The sequence below is a fragment of the Hemiscyllium ocellatum genome, chromosome 39 (assembly GCF_020745735.1).
Source record: "Hemiscyllium ocellatum isolate sHemOce1 chromosome 39, sHemOce1.pat.X.cur, whole genome shotgun sequence".
NCBI classification, from domain to species: domain Eukaryota; kingdom Metazoa; phylum Chordata; class Chondrichthyes; order Orectolobiformes; family Hemiscylliidae; genus Hemiscyllium; species Hemiscyllium ocellatum.
The window spans coordinates 12,453,128-12,479,426 of record NC_083439.1 but is presented as its reverse complement, the minus strand read 5'-3'; the positions used below and the strand labels follow the sequence as shown (position 1 = coordinate 12,479,426).

At 42.4% G+C, this 26,299-nt stretch overlaps 1 protein-coding gene across 1 annotated transcript in view; it reads right to left on the bottom strand.

The window, feature by feature from the left end:
* The window catches only part of rhcgb (Rh family, C glycoprotein b), a 37,230-nt gene extending 12,260 nt beyond the window's left edge, over positions 1–24,970 (bottom strand). The window contains exons 1-7 of the mRNA XM_060852904.1: positions 24,685–24,970; positions 21,658–21,850; positions 17,627–17,777; positions 15,121–15,262; positions 2,533–2,699; positions 1,121–1,258; positions 366–502 (exon numbers count right to left, since the gene is read on the bottom strand). Coding sequence (XP_060708887.1) covers positions 366–502; positions 1,121–1,258; positions 2,533–2,699; positions 15,121–15,262; positions 17,627–17,777; positions 21,658–21,850; positions 24,685–24,868 — 1,112 coding nt within the window. The 5' untranslated portion in view covers positions 24,869–24,970. The remainder of the gene's footprint in view (positions 1–365; positions 503–1,120; positions 1,259–2,532; positions 2,700–15,120; positions 15,263–17,626; positions 17,778–21,657; positions 21,851–24,684) is intronic.
* Positions 24,971–26,299: the final 1,329 nt, after the last annotated feature.

Below are 26,299 nucleotides of genomic sequence, written 5' to 3'. Positions count from 1 at the left end.
TTCTTATTGAGACAGATATCTAAAAGTTCATTAACTAACTACATGCACTAATACGACATCTCAGACTTCCACATAAAGACTGGGTTTTATGCTTACATGGATCACAATGACATTCCACACATAGTTGATTGTTTACAGCTTGATAACTCTATAGAGAGTAAGATGGTGACCTTTTATATTGAAGTGTCACATGTTATGATGTTCTCTAGCAGTTTTAAAGGTGTAGAACCTTTCTGAGATCCATGCAATTATACAACTCAGTGCATAGGGTCTCAGTGATTCTACTGAATCACATGCTGATCACACCAACATATCCTTGTTTACTAGATACCCCCTTTACTATAGTGCTGTCTGCTCCACCTTACCCTTCTCTGCCATACACTCCTTCAGTGGCGGCTGCAGCAGTGACTGCTCCCACAATGGCTCCTATCACGCCCGGTATACCATGCAGGTTGTGGATACCACAAGTATCTTGTATCTTAAGGTATTTTTCCAGGAGTGGCTTGAAACAGAAAATTACATCATGAGATCTTGCAAGAACTTTGCTTTTAGTCCGTGTCATCTCAGGTCATTGAGTTTGAGAATGGAAACGAACACCATGCTTCCAGGTGGTAAAGCTTTTTGCAGTTCGAGAGACTTAGATTAGATTAGATTCCCTACAGTGCGGAAACAGGCCCTTCGATCCAACCAGTCCACACCGACCCTCCGAAGAGCAATCCAACCCCCTCTGATTAATGTACCTAACACTACAGGCAATTGAGCACAGCCAATTCACCTGACCTGCACATCTTTGGACTGTGGGAGGAAACTGGAGCACCGGTAGGAAATCCATGCAGACACGAAGAGAATGTACAAACTCCACACAGACAGTCACCCGAGGCTGGAATATGAACCTGGGACCCTGGTGCTGTGAGGCAGCAGTGCTAACCACTGAGCCATCGTGCTGCCCGCATTTATTCAACAATATTTCAGAAGGATATCAATATCAACTTCAAAAGTGAACTAGCTGTCCCACGGAGTTAGGGATTTTGGTCACAGACATAGGCCTCACCAATTTATTTTTAAAAAATTACTACTAATCCTACAGTCCCACTAGCAAAGCTGAGATATCAGAACTCACCGAGAGGAAGATGAAACCTAATGTTGACACGGCTCCTGACAGAGCTCCAACAATCAGTGAGCCGTAGGGAGTAAGCATCATTTCAGCAGCTGTGCCGAGAGCCACTCCTCCTGCAAGGGTCGCATTCTGAACATGAACCTGGTAAGGCAAACAACACACAATTCCCACAATTAGGCATTCTTCAGAGCTCTGTGCTGACACCCATGTTGGCCAGCCTTTCAGTCATCGGGTGAACACAGACAAGCATGGGCCTGTCCATGGTCAATCCCTGGTCACCTATGTACACGTGTACACTTGAAAAATGCACACCCACACAGACATTTGTGGCAGTGTGTGTATATGTGCTAATGTGTGCATTTAAATGTGTCTATGTGTGTGTGTGCACATACAATACACATGCACATATACACACTTACATGGACACACTCTCACATATACACACAGCCCAACCAATAAACCCATGCATAGATACATACATGTACATACAGCTGGACATATGTGCATGCAGACATTTGCAACCAAATGCATATATACACTTATACAGGTGTGCACACGCACACACAAACAGACACGTTCATGGCACATACACATGTACACAATTAATTTTATGTGGGCTTTGAGTAAACGATCAGTAACACTAGCTGATTAGCCTCTTTCACCTCCCTGTCCTGTCCTGTCCAACACGTCCCGATGGTTAAACAGGCAGTACAGCTCCCTTTTCCCTATTCCAATTTTGACTCATTGGAACAACAGGAGATCAGTCAGCCTCTTGAGCCTCATCTGATGTTAAAATGTATCGTGGCTTATTTGCGCCTTAACTGTATCTTCCCATTTCAGTGGCCTTGCTCAGTGATACGCTCCAACTCAATCATAACGGGCAAGATAGAGAAACATTGGAGTCACGAATTTGTCAGGGAGAAGAGTGTGTCATTCCATTGGCTTGAGACAGAACTGAACATGGACCCTGAAGGCAGAGCCCAGTGCTAAGTGTTTGTCTGGGCCTAATAACATGGGACAGGGGCTCTAGCAGAGGCACGGTGTTCATGTCAAGGGTGAGGGGCAGGGTCATGAGCCCTGTGTCACGAGCAACAATGGGATCCATGATTTCAGCCCTCGCCTCTGCCCTTGCCTGGAGGTGAAAGGTCAGTGTCACGCCATAGTTTTCCATAAAATGGCATGGGTGCTGAATTTGATGTCTAGTAACATTCAGTCCCAATCTCAACGAAAAGACATATTGGACTCAAAACTCTGTTTCTGTTTTCACAGATGCTAACAGATCTGTTGAGTTTGTCCAGCATTTTATTTCAGTTTTCAGCATCTGCAGTGTTTTGCTTTTGTCTGTAAGATTTGGCGAGGTGTTAAAATAGAGTTATGACACTCTGTCCACTCAGCCCAGTAAGGTGCTTTCTTACCATATCAATTTTGCCCTTCTTCTCAAAGATGCTGGAAATGGCGATGGCAATGAGGACACTGGATGCCAGTGAGCAATAGGTGTTGATGACAGCACGATGTTGGGCATCCCCATGGTTTGAAATTGCTGAGTTGAAACTGGGCCAGAACAGCCAGAGGTAGAGAGTACCTGAGGGGGAGAGCAGATGCCTTGTGAACCCTGAGCACTATGTCCACATTGTTGTACAGTAAAAGGTAAAAACTTTCAGACAAAATCTACTTTCTGGATTCAGCTGACTCCACGGAACTTGCTGATAAAGTTGAATCTTCTGATGGGCAATTCTCTTGCATCTTAAATGTTATATTTGTACCAGCCTCCACCGCTTCCTCTGGCAGCTCATTCCACACATGCAACACCATCTGTGTGAAAACATTGCCCCTTGGGTCCCTTTTATATTTCTCCCCTCTCACCCTAAACCTACGTCCTCTAGTTCTGGATTCCCCAAGTAAAAGTTCTAGTAAAAGTTTTATTTCAATCCAAGCTTCTGCTGACTCTTCTCTATAAGCATTTTAATGATTATTTTTAATCAACTTGTTCAGACATTTTCTGACACACCTCTCGGGTGGATGGGACGTGAACCCATCTCTTTGGCTCAGAGTAGGGGCACTATCACTGCACCACAAAGACATCACTTATATATGTTGATACAAGTGACTAATTAGAACATAGAACATTACGGTTCAGTACAGGCCCTTCAGCCCTCGATGTTGCACTGACCTGTGGAACCAATCTGAAGCCCATCTAATCTACACCATTCCATTTTCATCCATGTGTTTATCCAATGATCATTTAAATGCTCTTAAAATTGGTGAGTCTTCTACTGTTGTAGGCAGGGTGTTCCACACCCCAACTAATTAGTTCACCAAAACCTGCTTGCCTTGTTAATTTTAATTCTTAGGCATTTAGCACCCTATTAACAGAATTAAATATTAATACAAACACTACAATAAGGGTTCTTACAGCTTTGTCTCTTTTAATAAAATCTATTCAGAATAAAATATGGAAAATGATAATATATTGTAAGCTCAAAAGTGTCAGCAGGTCTGATTTTGTTAAATCATTAAACATAAACCCTGATTTCTCTCCATATATGCAGCCAGATGTGCTGACCTTTTCCAGCAATTTCTGTTTTTTTTTCTGATTTCTAACATCCACAGTTCTTTTTAAAAAGTAACAGATGATGTGTTGCATCATCATGCAATTGTTAACAAACCCCACATTCTACTGCAGCTTAAAAAATGAATTATTTTTTATTCTTAGTTTAGAATGCAAGGCATTTATCCCACTTCAAGGACACCCAACCATTTTTTTTGAATAAGCATCACTTCTAGTAAAGCAACCCAGTACAGTCACAGAGTCATAGAGATGTACAGCACAGAAAGAGACCCTTTGCTCCAACCTGACCATGCTGACCAGTTATCCTAAATTAATCTACTTCCATTTGCCAGCACTTGGCCCATATCCCTCTAAACCCTTCCTGTTCATATACCCATTCATGCAGAAACCTGGATTCAGCTGACTCCATGCTCACAAAGTCAAATCTTCTGGTGGAAAATTCTCTTGCATTTTAAATGTTATAATTGTAGCAGCCTCCACCGCTTCCCCTGGCAGCTCATTCCATACATGCACCACCATCTGTGTGAAAACATTGCCCCTTGGGTCCCTTTTATATTTCTACCCTCTCACCCTACACCTATGCCCTCTAGTTCTAGACTCCCCACCCCAGGGAAAAGACACTGCCTATTTATCCTATCCATGCCCCTCAGGATTTTACAAATCTCTATAAGGTCACACCTCAGCCTCCAACTAGCAGATTATATTTGTCAACCCATTTTTCTTTTGAAATCTCTTGTGTTTCAAACATTTTGAGTTGACAATGACCCAGGGTAACAATGATCAATTTAGCATTCTACTAGTACATTTATTTCCTGATTGTGCCCTCCACCCCCATAGAATTCCTTTAAAATTCTAATAGTTATATTGGTTGCTTCTCCCAGTGTAAGTACCTCTTCAACTGAGATGCTTTTAATTACTCTATTTCTTTCAATTTCCAATCTAATGGACATTTACCATTTTTTCCCATTAATAAAATATGAATCCTGCTGTACTTGAAAAACCATTGGTAAGATTAGCATGTTTAGGTGACACTAACTCCCGTTGTTTCAGGATCACCCAGGGATGGAAAGCAGAGTGTACACTGTTCTAAACTTAATGGCTCTAATGCCCCAACGGCCAGAGAATTGTTAGGGTAGTGTAGACTGGAGTGCCCACCGGGATCACGTGGAATCCTGGATTCAGCTGACTCCATGGAACTTGCTCACAAAGTCGAATCTTCGGATGGGCAATTCTCTTGTATCCAGAATCCTCCAAAGGAATCCTTTGAAGTCACAGGATTCAGACTCAATTGAACTTAATCAATACCCAGGAAAAAAATTAAAGGATTAAACACCTAGTCAGACTCCTGGCTACTACTAAACACTCTTCCTGGCTCATCACCGCCCCTGTATTACTACACCTCCTCACCGATCCCATCGAAACCTCAGAGTCATGTCAACCAGATTCCCCAAAGACCCTCCCTAAAGACCCAAAACTATTCCAATCCCACTGGCACTCACAATGTGACCCAATCCAACCCTCCCCACTAAATCAACACTAACTCAAATATCCAAGTTAATATTTTGCATGTCTAATTTTCCTTCAGCACTTCTGCTACAGTAACATGTTTTAACATGGTTTTCAATTCTAAAACGCATACATCTAGTCTGATTTGTATATGTAGCCGAATCAAACTTCTCAGCTGATCTGCCTCCTACTGAATTGTAACATCTTCCCTTTGTGAAGATCTGTTTCAAATTATCAAAATCCTACTAACATTCTCTAGATAAGACTTGATTTGAAATTACCCTGAATTAATCTGTCTCATTTTATCTCATAACCTCTATTTTGAAAAGTTCTTGAAGCCTGACTTACAACTTTGAATTCTGCTTTAAGTCCTGAAATGATAATGTTTACAAATTTCCTACTTCCATTCCATGAAAAAAAAACTACATGCAACATAAAGATGCCTGAAAATTTCCTCCCACAATGCCAAAACAACATGGTAGGTTATGCATTTAATTGGAGACCATCCAACTTTAATAGGACAGACCTTACTGAGATGTACCAAACTTGGGCGGCATGGTGGTTAGCACTGCTGCCTCACAGTGCCAGAGACCCGGGTTCAATTCCCACCTCAGGCGACTGACTGCGTGGCGTTTGCACGTTCTCCCCGTCTCTACGTGGGTATCCTCCGGGTGCTCCAGTTTCCTCCCACAGTCCAAAGATGTGTGGGTCAGGTGAATTGGCCATGCTAAATGGCCCGTAGTGTTAGGTAAGGAGTAAATGTAGGGGTATGGGTGGGTTGCGCTTCGGCGGGTCGGTATGGACTTGTTGGGCTGAAGGGCCTGTTTCCACTCTGTAAGTAATCTAATCTAAAGGCATGACTTACAGTAGAGCATTTGGAAGTTTCACAAGTGAAAATGTAAGTTTGGGCAAATGGAATTAGAAAGTTTCAATTGGGTATTGGTATTGTTGCTTTTATAAGATGAATCTCTGAAAGTGAAAGTCAGTGGCTCATACATGGTTAGGAGAATGAGTAAAATGATTTATCTGATCAAAATCATATTGTAGGAAGAAGAGTTAGGTTATGTCACATAAACATGTTGAAAAGGTATTGTTGCAGAGAACAAGAAAAGGGAGAAGCTAGCATGTCAGGTGGTAAGAGCAGGGAAGCTGACGGAGACAATAGGAGTGATTGGAAAGACAGGTAGGCAGTTTTCAAAATAAACATCATACAAATCAATTAGCTAACATAGAAATACTGGAACAGTTAGATGATGTGTACTCATATTTAGAGAAAGCACAATGGTAGGACCTTCTACAATAACTCAGAAAGTAATCTGTAAAGATACACCTGGATATGATGCAGTAGCCAGGCATGACGTGTCACAGGAGTGTCAGCACCAATAAAACAGCATCCTTGTTGGTTGAGCCCAGATAAACATGTTTTGGTGAATTTTCGGAATGTATAGGGTTTATTGGAAGTTTGTGCACAATTTTAGCACTGTAGTTGTAATATTAATGTGTTTGTTAGAGGAGCAAGCAAACATGGTCTGGTGAACAGAATACCAAGCTGCCCTTGAGAAGCTGAAGGTAATCCTAATAAATGACCACTCTTGATTTTTTCCGAAACTTTCAAAAGGGTGATTGACGCTAGTGATTTTGGGGTGGGTGCAGTCTTGATACAGGATGATGAGTAGGGAATAGGTAAGTAAAAACAGTGACTGCAGATGCTGGATACCAGATTCTGGATCAGTGGTGCTGGAAGAGCACAGCAGTTCAGGCAGCATCCAAGATGCAGCGAAATCGACGTTTCGGGCAGAACCCCTTCATCAGGAATAAAGGCAGTGAGCCTGAAGCATGGAGATATAAGCTAGAGGAGGGTGGGGGTGGGGAGAAAGTAGCATAGAGTACAATGGGTAAGTGGGGGAGGGAATGAAGGTGATAGGTCAGGGAGGAGAGGGTGGAGTGGATAGGTGGAAAAGGAGATAGGCAGGTAGGACAAGTCTGGACAAGTCATGGGGACAGTGCTGAGCTGGAAGTTTAGAACTAGGGTGAGGTGGGGGAAGGGGAAATGAGGAAACTGTTGAAGTCCACATTGATGCCCTGGGGTTGAAGTGTTCTGAGGCGGAAGATGAGGCGTTCTTAATCCAGGCGTCTGGTGGTGAGGGAGCGGCGGTGAAGGAGGCCCAGGACCTCCATGTCCTCGGCAGAGTGGGAGGGGGAGTTGAAATGCTGGGCCACAGGGCAGTGTGGTTGATTAGTACGGGTGTCCCGGAGATGCTCCCTAAAGCGCTCTGCTAGGAGGCGCCCAGTCTCCCCAATGTGGAGGAGACCACATCGGGAGCAACGGATACAATAAATGATGTTAGTGGATGTGCAGATAAAACTTTGATGGATGTGGAAGGTTCCTTTAGGGCCTTGGATAGAGGTGAGGGACGAGGTGTGGGCACAGGTTTTACAGTTCCTGCGGTGGCAGGAGAAAGTGCCAGGATGGGAGGGTGAGTTGTAGGGGGTCGTGGACCTGACCAGGTAGTCACGGAGGGAACGATCTTTGCGGAAGGCAGAAAGGGGTGGGGAGGGAAATATATCCCTGGTGGTGGAGTCTTTTTGGAGGTGGCGGAAATGTCGGCGGATGATTTGGTTTATGCGAAGGTTTGTAGGGTGGAAGGTGAGCACCAGGGGCGTTCTGTCCTTGTTACAGTTGGAGGGGTGGGGTCTGAGGGCGGAGGTGCGGGATGTGGACGAGATGTGTTGGAGGGCATCTTTAACCATATGGGAAGGGAAATTGCGGTCTCTAAAGAAGGAGGCCATCTGGTGGAACTGGTCCTTCTGGGAGCAGATATGGCAGAAGCGGAGGAATTGGGAATATGGGATGGCATTTTTGCAAGAGGTAGGGTGGGAAGAGGTATAATCCAGGTAGCTGTGGGAGTCGGTGGGCTTGTAAAAAATGTCAGTGTCAAGTCGGTTGTCATTAATGGAGATGGAGAGGTCCAGGAAGGGGAGGGAGGTGTCAGAGATGGTCCAGGTAAATTTAAGGTCAGGGTGGAATAAGTAAGTAAGTCAATGGACATTTCTCTAATAAACTTTTCAGAAGAAGTATTCTACTGCGGAAGAGAAGACTTTGGAATTATTATTGTCCTTCAGCACTTTGAAGTCTATGTCCAACATGGCAACAGAAAAATATTAATCTGCACCAATCATAATCCAGTGGTTTTCACTAAATACACAAAATGTGAGAGTATTTAGATATTTATACCACTACTTATTGTAAAACTTATTCACATTGCTGGAAAAGACAATATAATTGCAGATGCATTGTGCCAAGTATAAGATGATGAAACATGGTGAAGGTTTAAGAAATGTGAAGGTTGTATAAGTGGGGTGAAGGATGAAGGGATACAAGCCTCAGGTTTTGTGGTTTTTGTATCGCATACCATGCGATGAGATGTCTTTTTGACATGATATTTCATTTTATGAGGATGGAGGCATGCAAAGACCGTCTCTTTATTTTTTCTATGTTTTGATTGTAGACTGAAATGATAAAAAGGAATGTTTTACAGCACTGAACAGAAGGAGAAATTGCTGTACTTTTAAAAGTAAGCTACTGAAACTCATTGTAAATCTCATGTTTACACAGCTGCTTTGGTCAAGCATTTGGGGAGGCTGTTTGTAAGCAGAACTGGCACCTGGGTACAGGTCACTGAATTTATTTGAGGCAAGGTTAGATGGAACTTTAATACACAAGAGAAATAGAGATTATTGCTGGAGGATATGGAGGCAGGAGAGTGGATTTGAAACCATAACTTTACCAACCATGATCTATTGAATGGTGTAGGAGGCTCAAAAGAGCAATGGTGGACTCCTGTTTACTATTCCCATGTTCCTAGTTCTATTCTACGTGAATTTGGCTGCCAACTGCTTACACTTGAAATATACCTTTCCGGCCTTGTTATGGAACTAACTTACCTGATTCTCCAATGGTGTTTGCTCAGGTGAAAGTTGAAAACAATGATTGCTCAATGGACCAAGAATCTTGGCCCATTCACATTTCATTGTAGGATTTTCAGCTATTTGGCCTTTGCTCATAGGCTGTTTTCTTTCCCTTTATACACTTCAAGTGACTGATCACTTGGTTCATTGGGAGTACACTGGTGTGGTGTGAAAGCCAGGAGTCATGGGACCCAGTCTAGGTCCAATAAAAAGAGAATCAGCAGAAGAGGTGGCAGCCAGGTATCCAGGAATTATTTGAGAAAAAGATAACAAGCAAACCAGAATGGGACGGAGACACAGAACAGCAAAGCCACCACTCAGAAGATACGACTGATAGAGAAGTCAAAGAAGAGGTTCCAGGCAGCAAAGCAATACCTTGTACTGGCTCTAGGTGAGTGGGACCATGAGAAGCCCTGGGGAACGCAGAAACTGGTGTCTAAATCTTGGAAATCAGTCTTGAAAGATGAGGGTAAATCACCAGGAGGTTCACAGGTGTTCAGGCACTCCAAGACTGAGAGACTGGGGGTGGTGTTCAGAAATGGAACCTTCAAGAGTGAAGAAATCCTTCTGAAGAATGAGTAAACATTCAAAAATTGTTCTACCTCAATGATCACTGACCTTTGGTGATCTGCTAACAAATATAAGATAAAGTCTGCCATTTAATATGCAGGGTATTGCATTTGACCACAGCCTGCTTGCTAATTCATATTTACCTTATGCTAATGTTGGATGTTAGAGTATGAGATTAATATTGTAATTATTTTACTTTGATTCATTATGGTAATGTTTATGGTTGGTAACTCAAACCAATGGAATCCTGCAGCATTATTCTGTTGCTAAGGATTTGGGATTGCCAAACTTCATTGAACCTAATGAACTAGTCAGTCGTTTCTAACCAGATCATAACCAAATTTGGGGATCTAATCTGGAGTCATTCACCCTATTTTCTCCCATGGTAAACTCACTCGGTACAGCTTATTGATTAATTCCTCAATCCAAGCTGAGAACTTGCACAAGCAAAGATGAGCTGTCCAGCCATGATTTCTGAGATTTCAGTGAAAACATCATGATTAGGGATAACTAGTGATTTTCATTTTGAATTGAACCCCAACAATTACTGTCCATAATTTGTGTTTTGTGTTGACTTACAGAGTTAGTAATTGCAGATGCTTGCCTGCTTTAAACATAAGAACAATAAAGCCAGGAGATGTATTCTCACCCGAACCTCACAGTAACATGGTCAGTTGAAGTAACTGGTAAGTGGGGCTAAATTTCGCCAGCCTTTCAATGGTAAATTGGGAGGCAGGAAGGTTGTAAAAGTGGTATGAGAAAGAGAGAGCTAGGTTTTTTTACAGAAATAACAGAGGATGTGTGACACAGAAATATGCCCTCTACACTGCAAAGGCCGTGGGATCTGATAACATTCTGGCCATAGCACTAAAGACCCGAGTTCCTGCACATGTGCACCCTGAGCAAAGCTAATCCAGTACAGTTACAACACTGGCATCTAACTGACAATGTGGAAAATTGCCAAGGTATACCCTGTACAAATCCAACCCAGCCAATTACCGCCCCATCAGTCTACTCTTGATCATCAGTAAAGTGAATGGAAGGAGCCATCAACAGGGCTATCAAGCAGCACCTGCTCAGCACTAAGCTGCTCAGTGATGCCCAGTTTGGCTTCTGGCAGGGCCACTCAGCTCCTGACCTCATTACAGCCATGGTTCAAACATACACAAAACAGCTCAATTCTAGAGGTGAGGTGAGAGTGACTGTCCTTGACGTCATGGCCACATTTGACTAAGTATGGAATCAAGGAACCCTAGTAAAACTGAAGTCAATGGGTATCGGGGGAACGTTGGAGTCATGCCTCACACACTGGAAGATGGTTGTGATTGTTGGAGGTCAATCATCTCAAGCTCCAGGACGTGTCTGCAAGAGTACCTCAGGGTAGTGTCCTAGGTCCAAGCATCTCAGCTGCTTCATCAGAGACCTTCCCTCTGTTATTATGGTAGAAGTGGGAATGTTCGCTGAAGATTGCACACAATGTTCAGCTCCACTCATGGACTACTTCAGTTTCTGAGGAGTTATGTCCAAATGCAACAAAATGTAGACAATAACCAGGCTTGGGCTGAAAAGTGGCAAGTAACATTTACATTACACAATTACCATCTCTAATAAGAGACAATCTAATCATAACCCCTTGATATTCAACAGCATTACCATCACTAGATCCTCCACTATCACTATTTTATGAATTGCCATTGACCAGAAACTGAACTAGACATACCATATAAACACAGTGGCTACAAGAGCAGTTCAGAGACTGGGGAAACAGTAGGAAGTAACTCACCTCCTGACACTCCAAAGACTGTCCATGATCTACAAGACACAAGTTAGGAGTGTGACAGAATACGCCTCGCTTGTCTGGATGAGTGCAACTTCAACAATGCTCAAGAAGCTTGACACAATTCATGAAAAAGCAATATGTCTGATTGGCACCACATCCACAAACATTAGCCAAAACACCATTGACACTCAGTAACAGCAATGTGTACTATATACGAGATACACTACAGAAACTCAAAGATCCTTAGACAGCACCTTCCAAACCCACCCCACTTCCATCTTGAAGGACAAGGGGAGTAGAAATATGGGAACACCACCACCTCCAAGTTCTCCTCCAAGCCACTCACCATCTTGACTCAGACATACCTTTGCTGTTTCTTCAGTGTCACTGGGTCAAAATCCTAGAATTCCCTTCCTAAGGGTATTATGGTCAACCTACAACACATGGACTGAGGTGGTTCAAGAAACCTACCACCATTTTGTCAAAGGCAACTAGGAATGGGCAATAAATGCTGACCAGCCAGCAACACTCACACATCCACATTCTATGAGTGATGAAACAAAAGGGCTACACTGACAAACTGTAGCATTGTATACTCCTATCCATCAAAGAGGCAACCCCACCAACCCCCACACTGCCACACTTTCAAACACAGCAGTGCAACCTCTGACACCCACACAAGCAAAAAGCCATCTCAAGGTTTTCAATTGGCAAATCGGGACTTTGTCAAAACTGAGGGACAAATCTCTTTGGTGTTTTGAATTGGATGCTAGTTAAAACGTCAGAGGCCTTCACTGGTCATGTAAATTAGAGATTGCCCAAGTTGTCAATGAAATCTTTCAGTGCATCAAACTTTTGCATTATGCATCAAGAGAAAAATGGTGTATGATGAGATCTGGCAGAGTTACATTAAAAGAGTGATTAGAGTGATTGAAAAGTGTCAAAGATCAAAATTTCTTATTGAAGTATGGGCTTCTTGAGCATATATTCTGCCTTATTGGAGTTCCCCTTCCTCTCTGAAAGTCCTTAAATTCACCATGATGTAAGTGAGGAAGTTGCAGTAGAAGGTACACTGAAAGTGTCAATATTTGTCATCATTACTGCTCCAAAACCGATATTAATGCATGGAGTCCCTAAAAGCACAGTTAAATGTGAAAATCTAGAAACTGCTGATTTCCAGCTGACTGCAATCAATTAGAAATCATGGAACTTACAAGAAATACCCCTCTTACACAATAACTTCACTGTTAAAACCCTGCAAAGAGTTCTGTTCTGGTAAATAAAGCAAAGTACTGACAATAGCATTCCAAGTTATAACTACTGTTGAAGAAACTCTTTGGCCCTGAAAAACTAATTTGACATCTTTTATTCTGCATAAAATTCTAAGGTTATTTTGTTCATTTATGATGTTTCAGTTTCTAATACTCAAATATTCATGTTACTCAGAACACATTTTACAGCAAGTGAAATATAATTAATTATTCGTATGCTTTGATATGGTACATGTGACAAGGCTGCTTAACCTGTTTGACAATATCATATTGATGAACACCTGGATTCCCTTGACTTGACAGCAGAATAAAATTAACTTGCATTTAGGGGAAAACCACACCCTGGCGATCATAAGAATCAACTTAGGAAACTTTCTTTAAGGTCAGCAGTATGTGCAGTCTTTTCACCACTGATGGCAAAATCCAGAACATTACATTTTTGGCATTTCAGACTTTACCCCCTTTAGCTACCTTCTTGTACAAAGAATAAGAAGGTCCCATGCTCCTTGAAAACTAAACGGGGTGAAGGAACAGAAGGATCCGGAGCTACAAATGCATAAGTCATTCAAAACAAAACACAATTTACTCAGACCATAAAAAGCGAACAATGCGCTGGCAATCATGTCTTAAAAGTTGGAATGAGATACAGGGAAGTTTTATGTTTGGACTAAAATGTGGAACTTACAACCACATGATAATAGCATAGATGATTTAATAACCTGTTTAATAGGCTCAAAGGACAGAGTGACCTACTCCTTCTTCCGAGTCCTAACGATTTAAAAGAAAATATAAACAAACACATGAGGGAGAAAATAATAGGAAGGTATGATGATGGAGTTAGATGGAGAAGTGATGGGGAGTGCTGCATGAGAGGATTCTGATGGAACACAAACTCTGTCATGGAGCTGTTGAGCTGAACGGTCTGTTTCTCTGTTGGGAATACTTCATAAAATACATTACCAATAACTTGGAGGGAGTTATGGTGGCATTGTAGTAATGTCTCTAGACTAGTAATCCTGAAGCCAGGCTATTGCTCTGTGGACACTGGTTCATTTCCTACCACAGCAGGTGGTGAAAATTACATTCAACTAATAGCTCTGGAATTGAAAATTAATCTTAGTGACTAAAGAACAATCTTTCACTGCCAGGGAAAACCTAACTGGTTTACTAAGTGAAATAAACATGCCATTCTTACCTGGTCTGGTCTACATGTGATTACATGTCTGGTCTACATGGTCCACAGGAATCTGGTTATCTCTCTTAGAGATAACCTTAAATGGGCAACAGATGTTAACCTTACCTGCAGGATCGATGCCCCACATAAGAAAAAAAACTGATAGAATATTGAGCATAGCTGCAAATTATGTTACAACAGATTCCTGATACACTATAACTATGCCTTGTTAAACGCTTCACAAGAAACAACTGGGGCTTCACTTAGCAAAGCAAAAAGAATTAGGGGATGTAATCCTGAAGCCCATCTTTACTAAAAAGATTTTTTAAATTCAGTCACATTGAAGCAGTGGCTTGGTCACTGATATTTGATCCAGAAAGTTATGGCTTTCAGTTTTTCTAAACATTTAGGAATCTTCCAAGAGTTGTTGCTTCATATCTTAGTGGGAGGCTCACAGAAAAATTGCGAGGATACAGTGATTAAACCTTCACCCCTGGATGGCTAATAACTAAAGACAATTAATGAGCAAGAACAGATTATCCACAGCAAACAAGTACAAACATTTGCTTTTCTCTGCAATACCTACCTGCAATAAACTCACCGTAGGTAAAAACAATGACTGCAGATGCTGGAAACCAGATTCTGGATTAGAGGTGCTGGAAAAGCACAGCAGTTCAGGCAGCATCCGAGGAGCAGTAAAGTTGACGTCTCGGGCAAAAGCCCTTCATCAGGAATACAGGCAGAGAGCCTGAAGGGTGGAGAGATAAATGAGAAGAGGGTGGGGGTGGGGAGAAAGTAGCATAGAGTACAATAGGTGAGTGGGGGTGGGGACGAAGATGATAGGTCAGGGAGGAGGGTGGAGTGGATAGGTGGAAAAGAAAATAGGCAGGTAGTACAAGTCATGGGGACAGTGCTGAGCTGGAAGTTTGGAACTAGTGTGAGGTGTGGGAAGGAGAAATGAGGAAACTGTTGAAGTCCTCTTTCTGCACCCCAGAACTGTGCAGTAAGTTATCCCTCCCTTCACCAACGATGAATTAATGCTTTTAAAAACTCAACCAGACAGAACTGCTCCACCAAACTCCTTTCTGGTCCTCTTTGTAGCCTTGGTGATAAGCCAAGAACTGACAGCTAGCATTCTCAAGACTAAAAGGACAAAACACTCACCAATCATGGCAAAGAGGTCAGAGTGGTAAACTGACTCATTCTTCGTTTGATCCAAATTTGCCCTGTATAGGATACGTGTGATTGTCAGTCCAAAATAAGCACCAAAAACATGGATAACCATTGCACCACCAGCATCTTTAGCCTTGGAGAGAAAGAGATTTGAGAAACTTGGTGTTAAGTGTTTGTTGTTTATTGACTTATAGGAAAGCTTCTTCTCAGTTTCCCAAAAGTTGGATCTTAACTAGAACAAGAGCCATCACTCTAGATCTCCTTAAGAGATCAAATCCAACACTAACAGGCATTTGTATAGGGTGGGGCTGAAAATGGGCTGCAAGTATCTCAATTAACTACCGTGAAAAGGACACTATAGGAATGAGCCATAAAGGTGGCTCAGTGGTTAGCACTGCTGCCTCAGTGCCAGGGAGGTTCGATTCCCCAGCGGGCGACTATCTATGTGGAGCTGGCACATTCTCCCCGTGTCTGCATGGGTTTCTGCCAGGTGCTCCGGTTTCCTCCCACAGTCCACAAATTTGCAGATCAGGCTGGATTGGCCAAGCTAAATGATCCCATATTGTTCAGAGATGTGCAGACCAGGTGGAAAATGCAAGGATACGATGGTGGGGGGGGGGAGGGCAGGGTTTGGATGCTCTTCGGAGGGTTAGTGTGGATTCGATGGGCTGAATGGCCTGCTTTCACATTCTCGGGGTTGGATGATTCTATGAAAATGCTGGTGAGGGTTTTAATAGCAGTAAAGAGAAGTAGGAACATGAGAGGTCAATCTATCAGACGTGAACTGTAAAGTTCAATTTGGATTCAAACAGGACTCACAGAATGAGTTTAAGACTTAGGAATTTGAGTCCAAAACAGTCAGGTAAACATATGAGTGCAAAACAACATTGCTCTTTGAGCTTTAGGATTTGATGCTGAAATTCTAGAGCTTAGGGACTATGCACCAATGGTTTAGTAATACAAGGGAAAGCCTAATGTTGGAGAGCATGAGAGGGAAAAGCACAGCTACACTAGACAAAAATTGCAAAAAATTTGAAGACGAGGATTAAAGCTCCTTCTTGTACCTTCCTTGTCATTAGTTTCTAGGTATTTCATTCAGAAAATAGGAAAACCAGGGTTTTTTTAGTTCCTTTCGATGAAGAGCTAAAACACCATAGACACAAGTTAGAAATTGACCAACTAGGGAGAAGGGATTTTCAAAGAAATATGCCAATTGAAAAATAATTAGGCAGGACTTCCTTGTGGGTTTTGGATCCCAGCATCTGATCCAATGCTGGCCCCCTTGTTGGGAGCAGACCTGAGAGCAGGTTTACTGGAAGAATACTCCTAGTTCGCCACCTCAATGTTCACTGGATAGTTAAGAGCACTAGGTAGGTTCCCAATGCTGCTGACCAAATCACAGGGAGCTCAACAGTCCCAACAAGAGTAAAGGTGGCACCTGAGATAGACTGCAGAATGTGAGGCACCTTCAAAATCCAGACCCCCTTTGGAGGCAGTGAGAATAAATAAATTTCATAAAATGCCAAGGAATCAGGCCCTTCAGAAGAGAGGGAAAGCCCCTCCAGCAGCAGATTTGGGGACAGCCTCTGCTGTTGGTAGCCCTCTGTCTTTGGGGGATGGAGCCTCTGAGTTTAATGTCCCCACAGAAAGGCCACCTCCACATTTACCAGTAAGGTGGGATGGGGCTGCAAAATGTGGGTGGGTTTTCTTAATGAGACCTAATTGCTAGCCTTAAATAACCATATTGGCTGAGCCAAAGCTAGGAAACTCTGCAAATAGAATTTGTGCAGCCAATACCACAGAAGGAGACCGAAACAGACACCGCAGCTGTCCCATAATGAGCAAAAAGCAGCATGCAATGTAATCAAACTATGTACAATGAAATTGGGCAGAGCCCATTCTGTGATGAATCACATTCAATGAAATGGGTTTCTAGAGACAGATGAGATTGAGGGCAATGCTTGGTCCTTAGAGCAAGTCTGGCAGACAGCTGATTTCCCCTAATAATTGTTACATGTTCCATGTTCCCATTAATTGTTACATTTCTCATACTCTGTGATCAAAATCTTCAATTGGTTCCTGCAGTGTCACTTGTGACAGGAAAGACAAGGGTAAGTGATGGCCTAAATAATTAATCAAAAGATAATCAGTCCAAAATATGAATCCAGAGACTAAGGTAATTTTCCTGGGACCCGGGTTGGAATCCCACCATGGAGCAATTTGAATTCAATAAAAATTAAAATCTGGATTTAACTATCTAATGACGACCATGAAACCACTGTTTATGGTCAGGAAAAACCCATCTGGTCACTCATGCCCCATAGGGAGGCAAACTGTTGTCCTGGCCTACATGTAACTCCAGAGCCACAATGTGGTTGATTCTAAACAGCCCTCTGAGCAATTAGGGATGAACAATGCATGTTGGTCTGCGCAGTGATGCCAATATCCCACGAATGAATTAAAACAAAATAGAAAATTACAAGGTAAGATAACTCACCCCTAAAACGGTCAGGATGATAAATTCGTTCACTGCATACAGAGTTACTTGAAACAGTGACATGATCAGCAGTTGGACTGGACTCACTTTTCCAATGACAGCTCCAAATGCGATTGCCACTGAGGCAGCAGAGAAATCAGCATTTATCAGACTGGGAAAGAGAGGAACAAGATAGCGTGAAGGCACAGATACATCAGGGCTGTATTGGGACAGGGTAAACTACTCACCATGTTTTATCAATGGCCACAGGCCAAGCCTCTGCATCCAAGAACCAGAGATTGCAGAAGCTATTGAATAAATATTTAACACAATCTCCTCAAAATCCTGTTTCTGCTATATCTCTTTATAAAGTCTGAATTGTTACCAGTAAAGCAGGTTGAGAATTGAATTTGACAAACACGTACATCACCAACAATTATTTCCAATCTTCAACATTGCTGCCCACTTTAGTTTGGTCAATCTCTTTCCTTTTCTGCCGAACAGCTCCCTTGGTCTCCTTTCTAAGTCATCATTTCATTCTGGCTTTCCATCTGTAGCTTCTTCTGCTTTCTGTCTCTTACACTGTCTTTCCATTTCTCTCATCAGTTTACAGTTTTCTCTCAATATGAACATACGAATTAGGTGCATGAGTGAAGATCATAGCAGATTGTAACCTCAACTCCTCTTTCCTGCCCACCCCAATATTCAATGACCCTGCCTCCAGTCCTCTCCGGGGAAATAGAATTCCGGAAACTAATGAAATGAAACAAAGAATTGTGGATGCTGAAAATCTGAAACATTAACAAGAAGTTGCTGAAGAACTTCAGTAGATCTGGCAGAATCTGTGGAATGGAAACATAATTCGTGTTTTGAGTTCAGTGGCCCTTCTTCAGAATGTTAATTTTGTTTCTCTCTCCACAGATACTGCCAGTCCCACAGAGTAAAGACTTTCTCTCTGTTCATCTGTCTGTCTCTCTCTCTCTCTTTCAATCCATCACTTCTTCCACATTTCTGACTTATTTTCCTTGTTACTTATCTTTCTCTCTGCCTCATACAAGCTTTGTCATGGGCCTCAGTAATGTTTTAGATTTGCAAAATCATAAAGAGCAGAGGGCAGCATGCAATGTAATCTAACAGTATACAGTGAAATTGGACGGAGTCCATACAGAGACGAACTGCATACAATGCAGATATAGCTTTATAGATAGTGACTGCATCTTGTTTTGCTGAAAATAATAAAATCATGGGACAACTGTAAAACAAACCTCTGAATTCATTTTTCCAGCCTGGGCTAAGTCACAGAGTAGCAGAAGTTCTATTTCTAATAGACTGGTCCAGCATCTACAGCAGCCACTTTTTAGCCAACTGTGAAGTCAGCAGGGATCAAGAACTTGCCTGCTATACCTTAGGAGTGCTTTCCGTAAATGCGGAAACCAAAACCAAAATCAACCAGCCATAATACATGGACTTTTATTACCAACGCCAAAATGCAGCGTCTCTATAACCTGCCCAGCACTTCCCAATATTCATTCACCAATGGCAGTGCAGTTCTTGAGGCACCTTGAGCTACTAGTTTGAGAAGTGGCTGTCTAAATTCACAATGACTTGATGGCCATCCATCCTTTGTGTGGTTCATGGTTTGTGGTTTCCAAATTCAAAAATGTTGTGTGTAATAATTTGGGTGATCTTATTCTGGAATGCGAATGTGACTGAAAACCACCAGTCTTTCAGAGAGGAATGGGTGAATGGAATCTTGGGTGCTGTCTCCGCCTAGTGGTGGATTTTGGATCCTACAAGGAAATTTTCAATGCTCACACAACCATTCCCCACTTCATTCCATCATAAAATGGGTGTTGATAGAAAGCAGTTTAGTTTTAACGGGAAATCTCTTGAATTGAACATGGGCAGGAATTAGTCTCACCTTCAAACCAGCCTCTGTAAAGCTGCAAAAGGTCATCTGCAAAGTGTTATAGAGAACTGTAGTCTAGAAATGACTACTGCATACATAGGGGACTGATTTTTTAAAAAAAATTATTTCATGGCGACATGACCATCATTGGCAAGGCCAGAATTTGTTGCACATCCTTCATTGCCCGTGAACTGAGTGGCTTACTAAGTCAGCTGACAAGCCACACACCACTTGGGATCAGGAACCCAATGGACATATAAATTATAAGGTTACAAAACTAGAAATCTTGAGGTCCAAGCTAATGCTTTGGCACCAGGTCAAATTACACTTTGGTAGGTGGTGGAAATTAAATTTCAACAGTAATCTGGGAATACAGATAAAAATTCACAGGTGGTCGCATTCGAGAGAGAATGCTGATGGTGATTTAAATCTTCGAGGAGAAAGTGAGGTCTGCAGATGCTGGAGATCAGAGCTGAAAATGTGTTGGTGGAGAAGCGCAGCAGGTCAGGCAGCATCCAAGGAGCAGGAGAATCGACATTTCGGGCATAAGCTCTGATGGTGATTTAACCTGAGAGTCACCATACTTCATGTAAGGGGTGTGATTGAGAATTACAGTCTGTTGTGGTAACCTCAGTCAGTGTGGAAATTGAACTTATGCTGTTGATACCACTTTGAATTGTAAACTAGTCATTCGGCCAACTGAGCAAACCAATCCACACCAGCTAAGGTCATGTGAAAGTTATGCCTTCTCAATCTCATCCCTTGCTTGAAACATGGTGATCCTCAGGTTACACTCACCACTAGAATAGTCCAATGAGCCTCTCCATCTCTGGCACCTTTATAAATGGGGAATACATCACTGGTCACAGTAAAGGTGAATTAATGTCGGTTAGGGAAGGAAATCTGCCATCCTTTCTTTGTCTACACTGTAGGCCCATAGTAACGTCCTTGACTCCTAAATTGCATCACAGTCACTCAATTCAAGGGGAATGATGGATGGGTAACACATGCCTATGTCATATGCAAAGAGGAGTAATTTTTGATTCGAGATCAGCCAATCTGACCTGTAAAATAGCAGGAGGACAGCTGATTGTCAGCTGAGGTGAATTTCAGAAACACTACATTTGAACTCAGAATAAAAACTACAGCTTGTAAGATGCTGCAGTCTATCTCTGCTGTGGTCAATGGAATTACTGTTTGATGGAGAGCTGCCTTGCCCCCTGCTGGACGGAAAAATATGCCATTGTTCCTGTCTAGAAAACCAGGTTGCCCATTCAAACTCAGATATTTTCTAATTAACATGTTCAGAAATGTTGATACTCACATCTCTGGAGCTGGTGGGGCTTGACTGCTGTCTCATAAATGTGGACACTTACAACTGCACCTCAAGACTATCACTAAGAGTTGCTAAAGTCATCAAACTCCCTCTTACTCTGCTCTCTGGACACCAAACTGCCAAGTACATGCACAAAACCAAAAGCATAAGTTGCTGGAAAAACTCAGCAGATCTGACAGCACCTCTGGAGAGAAAGCAGCGTTGACATTTCAGGTCCACTGGATCTGAAACGTTAACTCTACTTTCTCTCCACAGATGTTGCCAGACCTGCTGAGTTTCTCCAGCATCCACAGTTCTTTGGGGTTTTTTTGGTTAAGTACATGCTCAACTTAGGTTCTGAATCCTTCTAATTAAATATTAGATGAGGATTTTTACTTTTTCTATTGATAACACTGATTTCAAATTTTGGCTTCTTTTCCCACATCAGCAACAAATCATTTCTCCCCGATAGTTTCCCAACTGAGATGTGACCAGGGTCTAAATCATTGCTTCCAATTTATGGGTTAAAACAGACACAATGATAATCACTTTTGCACAGCACAGGCTCATGCCTGATTCAGACAGGAATATGGATCATTATTTAATTGGTCACAGTCTTTTATTTAATTTGCTCATTGACATTCCTGTTTCACTTTAGATCCAGACTCCTGTTTGTCCCCATCAAAACTTGGGACACAGAAACTGAAGCTGGCTTTTTTGGGCCCTGTCTATATTTTTCTATGCATTTACAGACCACACTCTTGACCATCTTTCTCAAAGACTTCAAGCTCACAGTTGCCTGCCTGGCGATCAGCTTTCATCACCTACCTTTCCAAACCAATTTTGATTTTCCCATCGCTAAAGTCTAAGGAGTGAAACCAGCCCTGCATCAGCAGAGCCCATTGGATGCTGAATGAAGCAATGAGGAAGTTGAATCCGACACTTCCAAATCCGTATCTCTTCAGGAAGGTCATCAGGAACCCGAATCCCACAAACACCATCACGTGGACATCTTGGAAACCTAAAATCAAAGCAAAGGAATGATCTGAATTCCAATTCAAGCTCTTTATAAAGCTTCACCCCCCACCCCCAACTTCAGAAAATGATCTGCAACTCTACAGTCACTGTCTGCAGCTGTATAATGCTGATGGCAAAAGAAATATCTTCACAGCATCTTTACAGACTGAAGGGCAGCTAACTTACATGCAGCAAGATCTCACAGAGAGCATGTGATGGAGTGGAGGGATAAAGCTTAGCCTGGACACCATGGGGAACTCATTTCCCTTTGATGTTAGCTTGGCATCTCTGATATCCATCTGGGAAGGCAGACTGGACCATGAATTAATACCTCATCCAAAAGACAGCTGTACTAGAGAGTCTACCAAAATCATATGCTAACATCTGAGGTCAGGAGTATTTGAGTTGTCCAATTTCAATCTGAGAGCAGCTATTTCCTAATTAACCTGTTCAGAAATACTATGACAGGCCTGAAGCAGGTGGGATTTAAAGCTTGGTCTCCTGGCTCAGATGTAGGGACACTACCACTGCAACACAGGAGCACCCTCCAAGTTGAGACCATTATGCTGAGTCATGCTGACCCTTCAGACATGCATCAATTTGTCAGATCTTTGATTAGAGTTCAGGATGAGGAAGTAATTTAACAGACAGGTTGGAACAGAAAATGTGATCAGGTCGGCTATACAGGTGTGTTGAAGCAGATTAAATGAATATAACTGTGACATATGGAATGATGGCAGACATGGTTTCCTACTTTAGAAAAAGACATGGACCATCTCACTGATCTTCCAAAACAGAATTTCTTCCAAAACACAATTTGTTCAAACCACAGCAAAGTCTTAGGTCACATTCCAAAATGAATGTGATTGCTGTGATTTAAAGCAAGTTTAACAGTTGCTAAAAACAATTCCACTATGTTCTGATCTCTTACTTGCCCTCTCTCCTTCTATCCAATTGTCTATTGGTATCACTCTCTCAGACTGCCTCGCTCTTTCTCTAATGCTCCTTCTACATTATCTGTACCTTGCTCTTTCTCCCATTTCTCCCTCCTCTCCTTGTCATGCTACTCTATTTTGTCTATTCCATTATGAATACTAACATTCTGTGGCATTTTCTGTTACACTGTCTCCCCTCATCCCACCACCCCCCCACCCCGCCTCCCTTTCTTGCCTTGATTTCTTTTTAAGGGTGTACATTTGGTGATGCTTCTTGCAGTCCCTGGCCCGTTTCTTCCTGACATTGCCTTTCTCTGTCATATTCTTTCGCAGTATTTCTTGCTATTTCCTTTACTCAGTGATGCTTTTGGCCTTTGACCCTGCTCTGCCTTCCTCATGTCATGTCTTGCCTTGTACTCAGACCATTCAATGGTGTTTTAGTGTGCATTCTTGCCTTTGCTATGGAGTTTCTGTCCCTCTCTGATATCCCAAATCTTTCAGAACAATGACTGCCCTACTTCCACTTCCACAGAACCCCCATGTTTGAACACTTTTACAGTCAAATTCTTCAAACGTGCCTGTAGTACCTCCAGGGTCCACTATTCTAATGCTGCCTTTGGTCCAAATCCCATCCTTCACCCTGCATCAGTTCATTAAAACGGTTGCCTACCATATCCCGCTCACCACCAAGTTCCCACAGTGCCCTCCCAGTCTCTCAGATTCCAAATCAAATCTTTTGTGTTCAAATTCAAAAAGTGTGGCGCTGGAAAAGCACAGCAGGTCAGGCAGCATCCAAGGAGCAGAAGACGTTTCGGGCATAAGCCGTTAAAGCCTGAAACGTCGACTCTCCTGCTCCTCGATGCTGTCCAACCTGCTGTACTTTTCCAGCGCCACACTTTTCGACTGATTCTCCAGCATCTGCAGTCCTCATTTTCTCCTTTGTGTTCAAATCTCTCCTGTGTGTCAGAGAAACAGGCCCTTCAGCCCACCATGTCAATGCCAACCCACAAACTCTAATCCCATTTATCTGCACTTGGTCAATAGCCTATTATGTCCTTGCACTTTAAGTACTCATCCAGAACCTTGTTAAATGCTGTGAGAGTATCTGCCTCCACCACCCTCTCAGGTGACATGTTCCATCTATCTACCACCCCCTGGGTAGAAAAGCTTTTCATCAGATCTTTTCCAAACCACTTACTCCTCACCTTAAACTTCTGGCAACCTTAAGGAGAAAATATATCAGAAACCAAATCATAGAAGCCACTCAATGAGCATCAAAAGATAACATTAAATTATACACAAAATTAAATTGGACAGAAATGCAGATAGCTAAGACAACAATTAGACAACAGGTCCATTTGAACCATCAAGATGAGAGAGCATGCTGAGATTTCTCCTTCTCTGTCTATAATTAGGCTCTGAACCTAATTATAGAAATTCAAACCATCAAACAATGCCTTGACTACAATCCAAGGATAGAGCCTGGTAACTCCCTGCTCTGCTGTGGTGTAATATTACAAATAGAGACAAAGTCAAGATAATGCACACATTGGAAACCTGAAACAAACAGATAATGCTGGAGAAACTGTTGGGAAGAGCAGTCAGACCAGACTCAAAACGTTTGTCTCTCCACAGATGTAGCCAAACCTGCCAAGTTTCTCCAGCATTCTCAAAAGGAGCGTTTACCATGGATGTAAGAGGTACACCTGGGGCATTTCCCTTGTCTCGATTCCCTCTCCAGCAGTTGCATTTTTTAAATTGAATTGTTCAAACTCTATTTCTGGGAGGTGACGATAGACAATGGATTAATAACAAAGTGGACGAGGGTATTCAGACCTGAGTTGGAGATTGAATGGACCAGTTAAGGGAGAGCGGACAAGTGTAAGAATGACACAGTACTTACTGGGGTACCTGAAGTAGAAATCGTTTTCCAACGCGCTGGTGATATTCCGAATCCTTCTGATGACATTCCATTGAGCGTTGGCTTCCTCATCGTATCGAATGAAGACTCCGAAGAGGATAATCATTGCTAGCTGCCAGATGAAGCAGATTATGGGCAACTTCCATCGCATCAATGTGTCCTTCATTCTTCAATGACCAGGTAGAGTAAACCAAGGAGCAGCTTGGGGAGACCGTGGGGTGCAGCCTGCAATTTGAGGGGATGCTAGTGGTTTGAGAGGAACTACTCACGGTCCCAGCAAATTTAAAGTTTCTGAAGAGGGGGGCGGAGACTCTAGTTGCATTCCATCAAAAGAATTAAATCCGACTGGCTGACCCAAAGTGATTTCTTTGTCACTCAGAAAATTGATGAATTCAAAAACAAATCACAATTTAAAATAAAACCAGCCTAAAGCACTTTGACTATTGAGTCGCAGTTTGGTTGGGTAGGTTCTTGTGGGGGAAAAAACTTGCATTTATGTAGCGCCTTTGACAATCCCGTGAATGTGCCAACTGGTTCTGCGGCCAATTATACTTCTCTCTGATGACTTAGTCACTGTTGCTATGTAAGAAACGCGGCAGCTAGTTTGAGGACAATTAGCACCCACTGAAGAAAAAAAAAATGTTGGTTGATGGTAAAATGATGATCAGAAACCGGATTGGGTAGGTAGTCTGGGCGGTGTAGGAAAGATCTCTCCTGTTGTTCTTCCAAGATGCGACGTTGAATCTTTTAATGTGTATGTTACTGCAGGACATAAAAGAGTATTTACTAAGACAGGTCTGAATGAGTAGTGTGTGCACATGGGTTGAGACTTCACATTTCACCCAAATATCAGCAGCTCAACTGCAATATCCCGCCACCAGCACCCCAATCCCCTCCCCAGCTAGATTTAGCACAGACTTTGTGCTTAAGTGTCAATAATTATATTCACACTTTGACTTAGCAATAAAGACACTCCCTACAGTGCTAGGCATCAAGTGTTCACTTGCCTGTACTTGTTCAAGATGGCTGCCTGGCAACACTCCATCTAAGCTGCGTTGAAATTGACAAAGCGCTGAATAAATCGTTGGAGTCTTGCTGTCCTGAAGATCCACTTGGCAAGCTGGAATCGCCAGTTTTAATCAAAAGCCTCCTGGCATCTGCCAAGAAGACACTGGGCTCCACCGGTGGTGGAAGAAGAGCCTTAACCAAGACCCCAGCCAATGTCCATCAGCATTGTCTGAACGAGCATTGGATGAGGAGCGGGACTAAACCATTAGACAAACAATTGGGCACTCAGAAGAAAACAGAAAAGACGAGCTGCTGAACCAGAAATACCTTAGCTATTGCTGTAATTTCATGTAATATAATCAGAGATCCAAGATGGGAGTGGGGACTGGTGTCTCTTTGCGAATAGTGCACAAAACAATACTTTGCACTGTATTTCGGTTACATGTGACAATAAATCGAATCTAATCTAATCTAATATCATTTATGTATGAATCAGAAAGTCAAAGGTTCATGACCTACTACATAAATATCAAAGCTGCCAATCCCAATGTCATGTTGTGTGGGTGCTACCTTTCCAATGAAGGTCTAT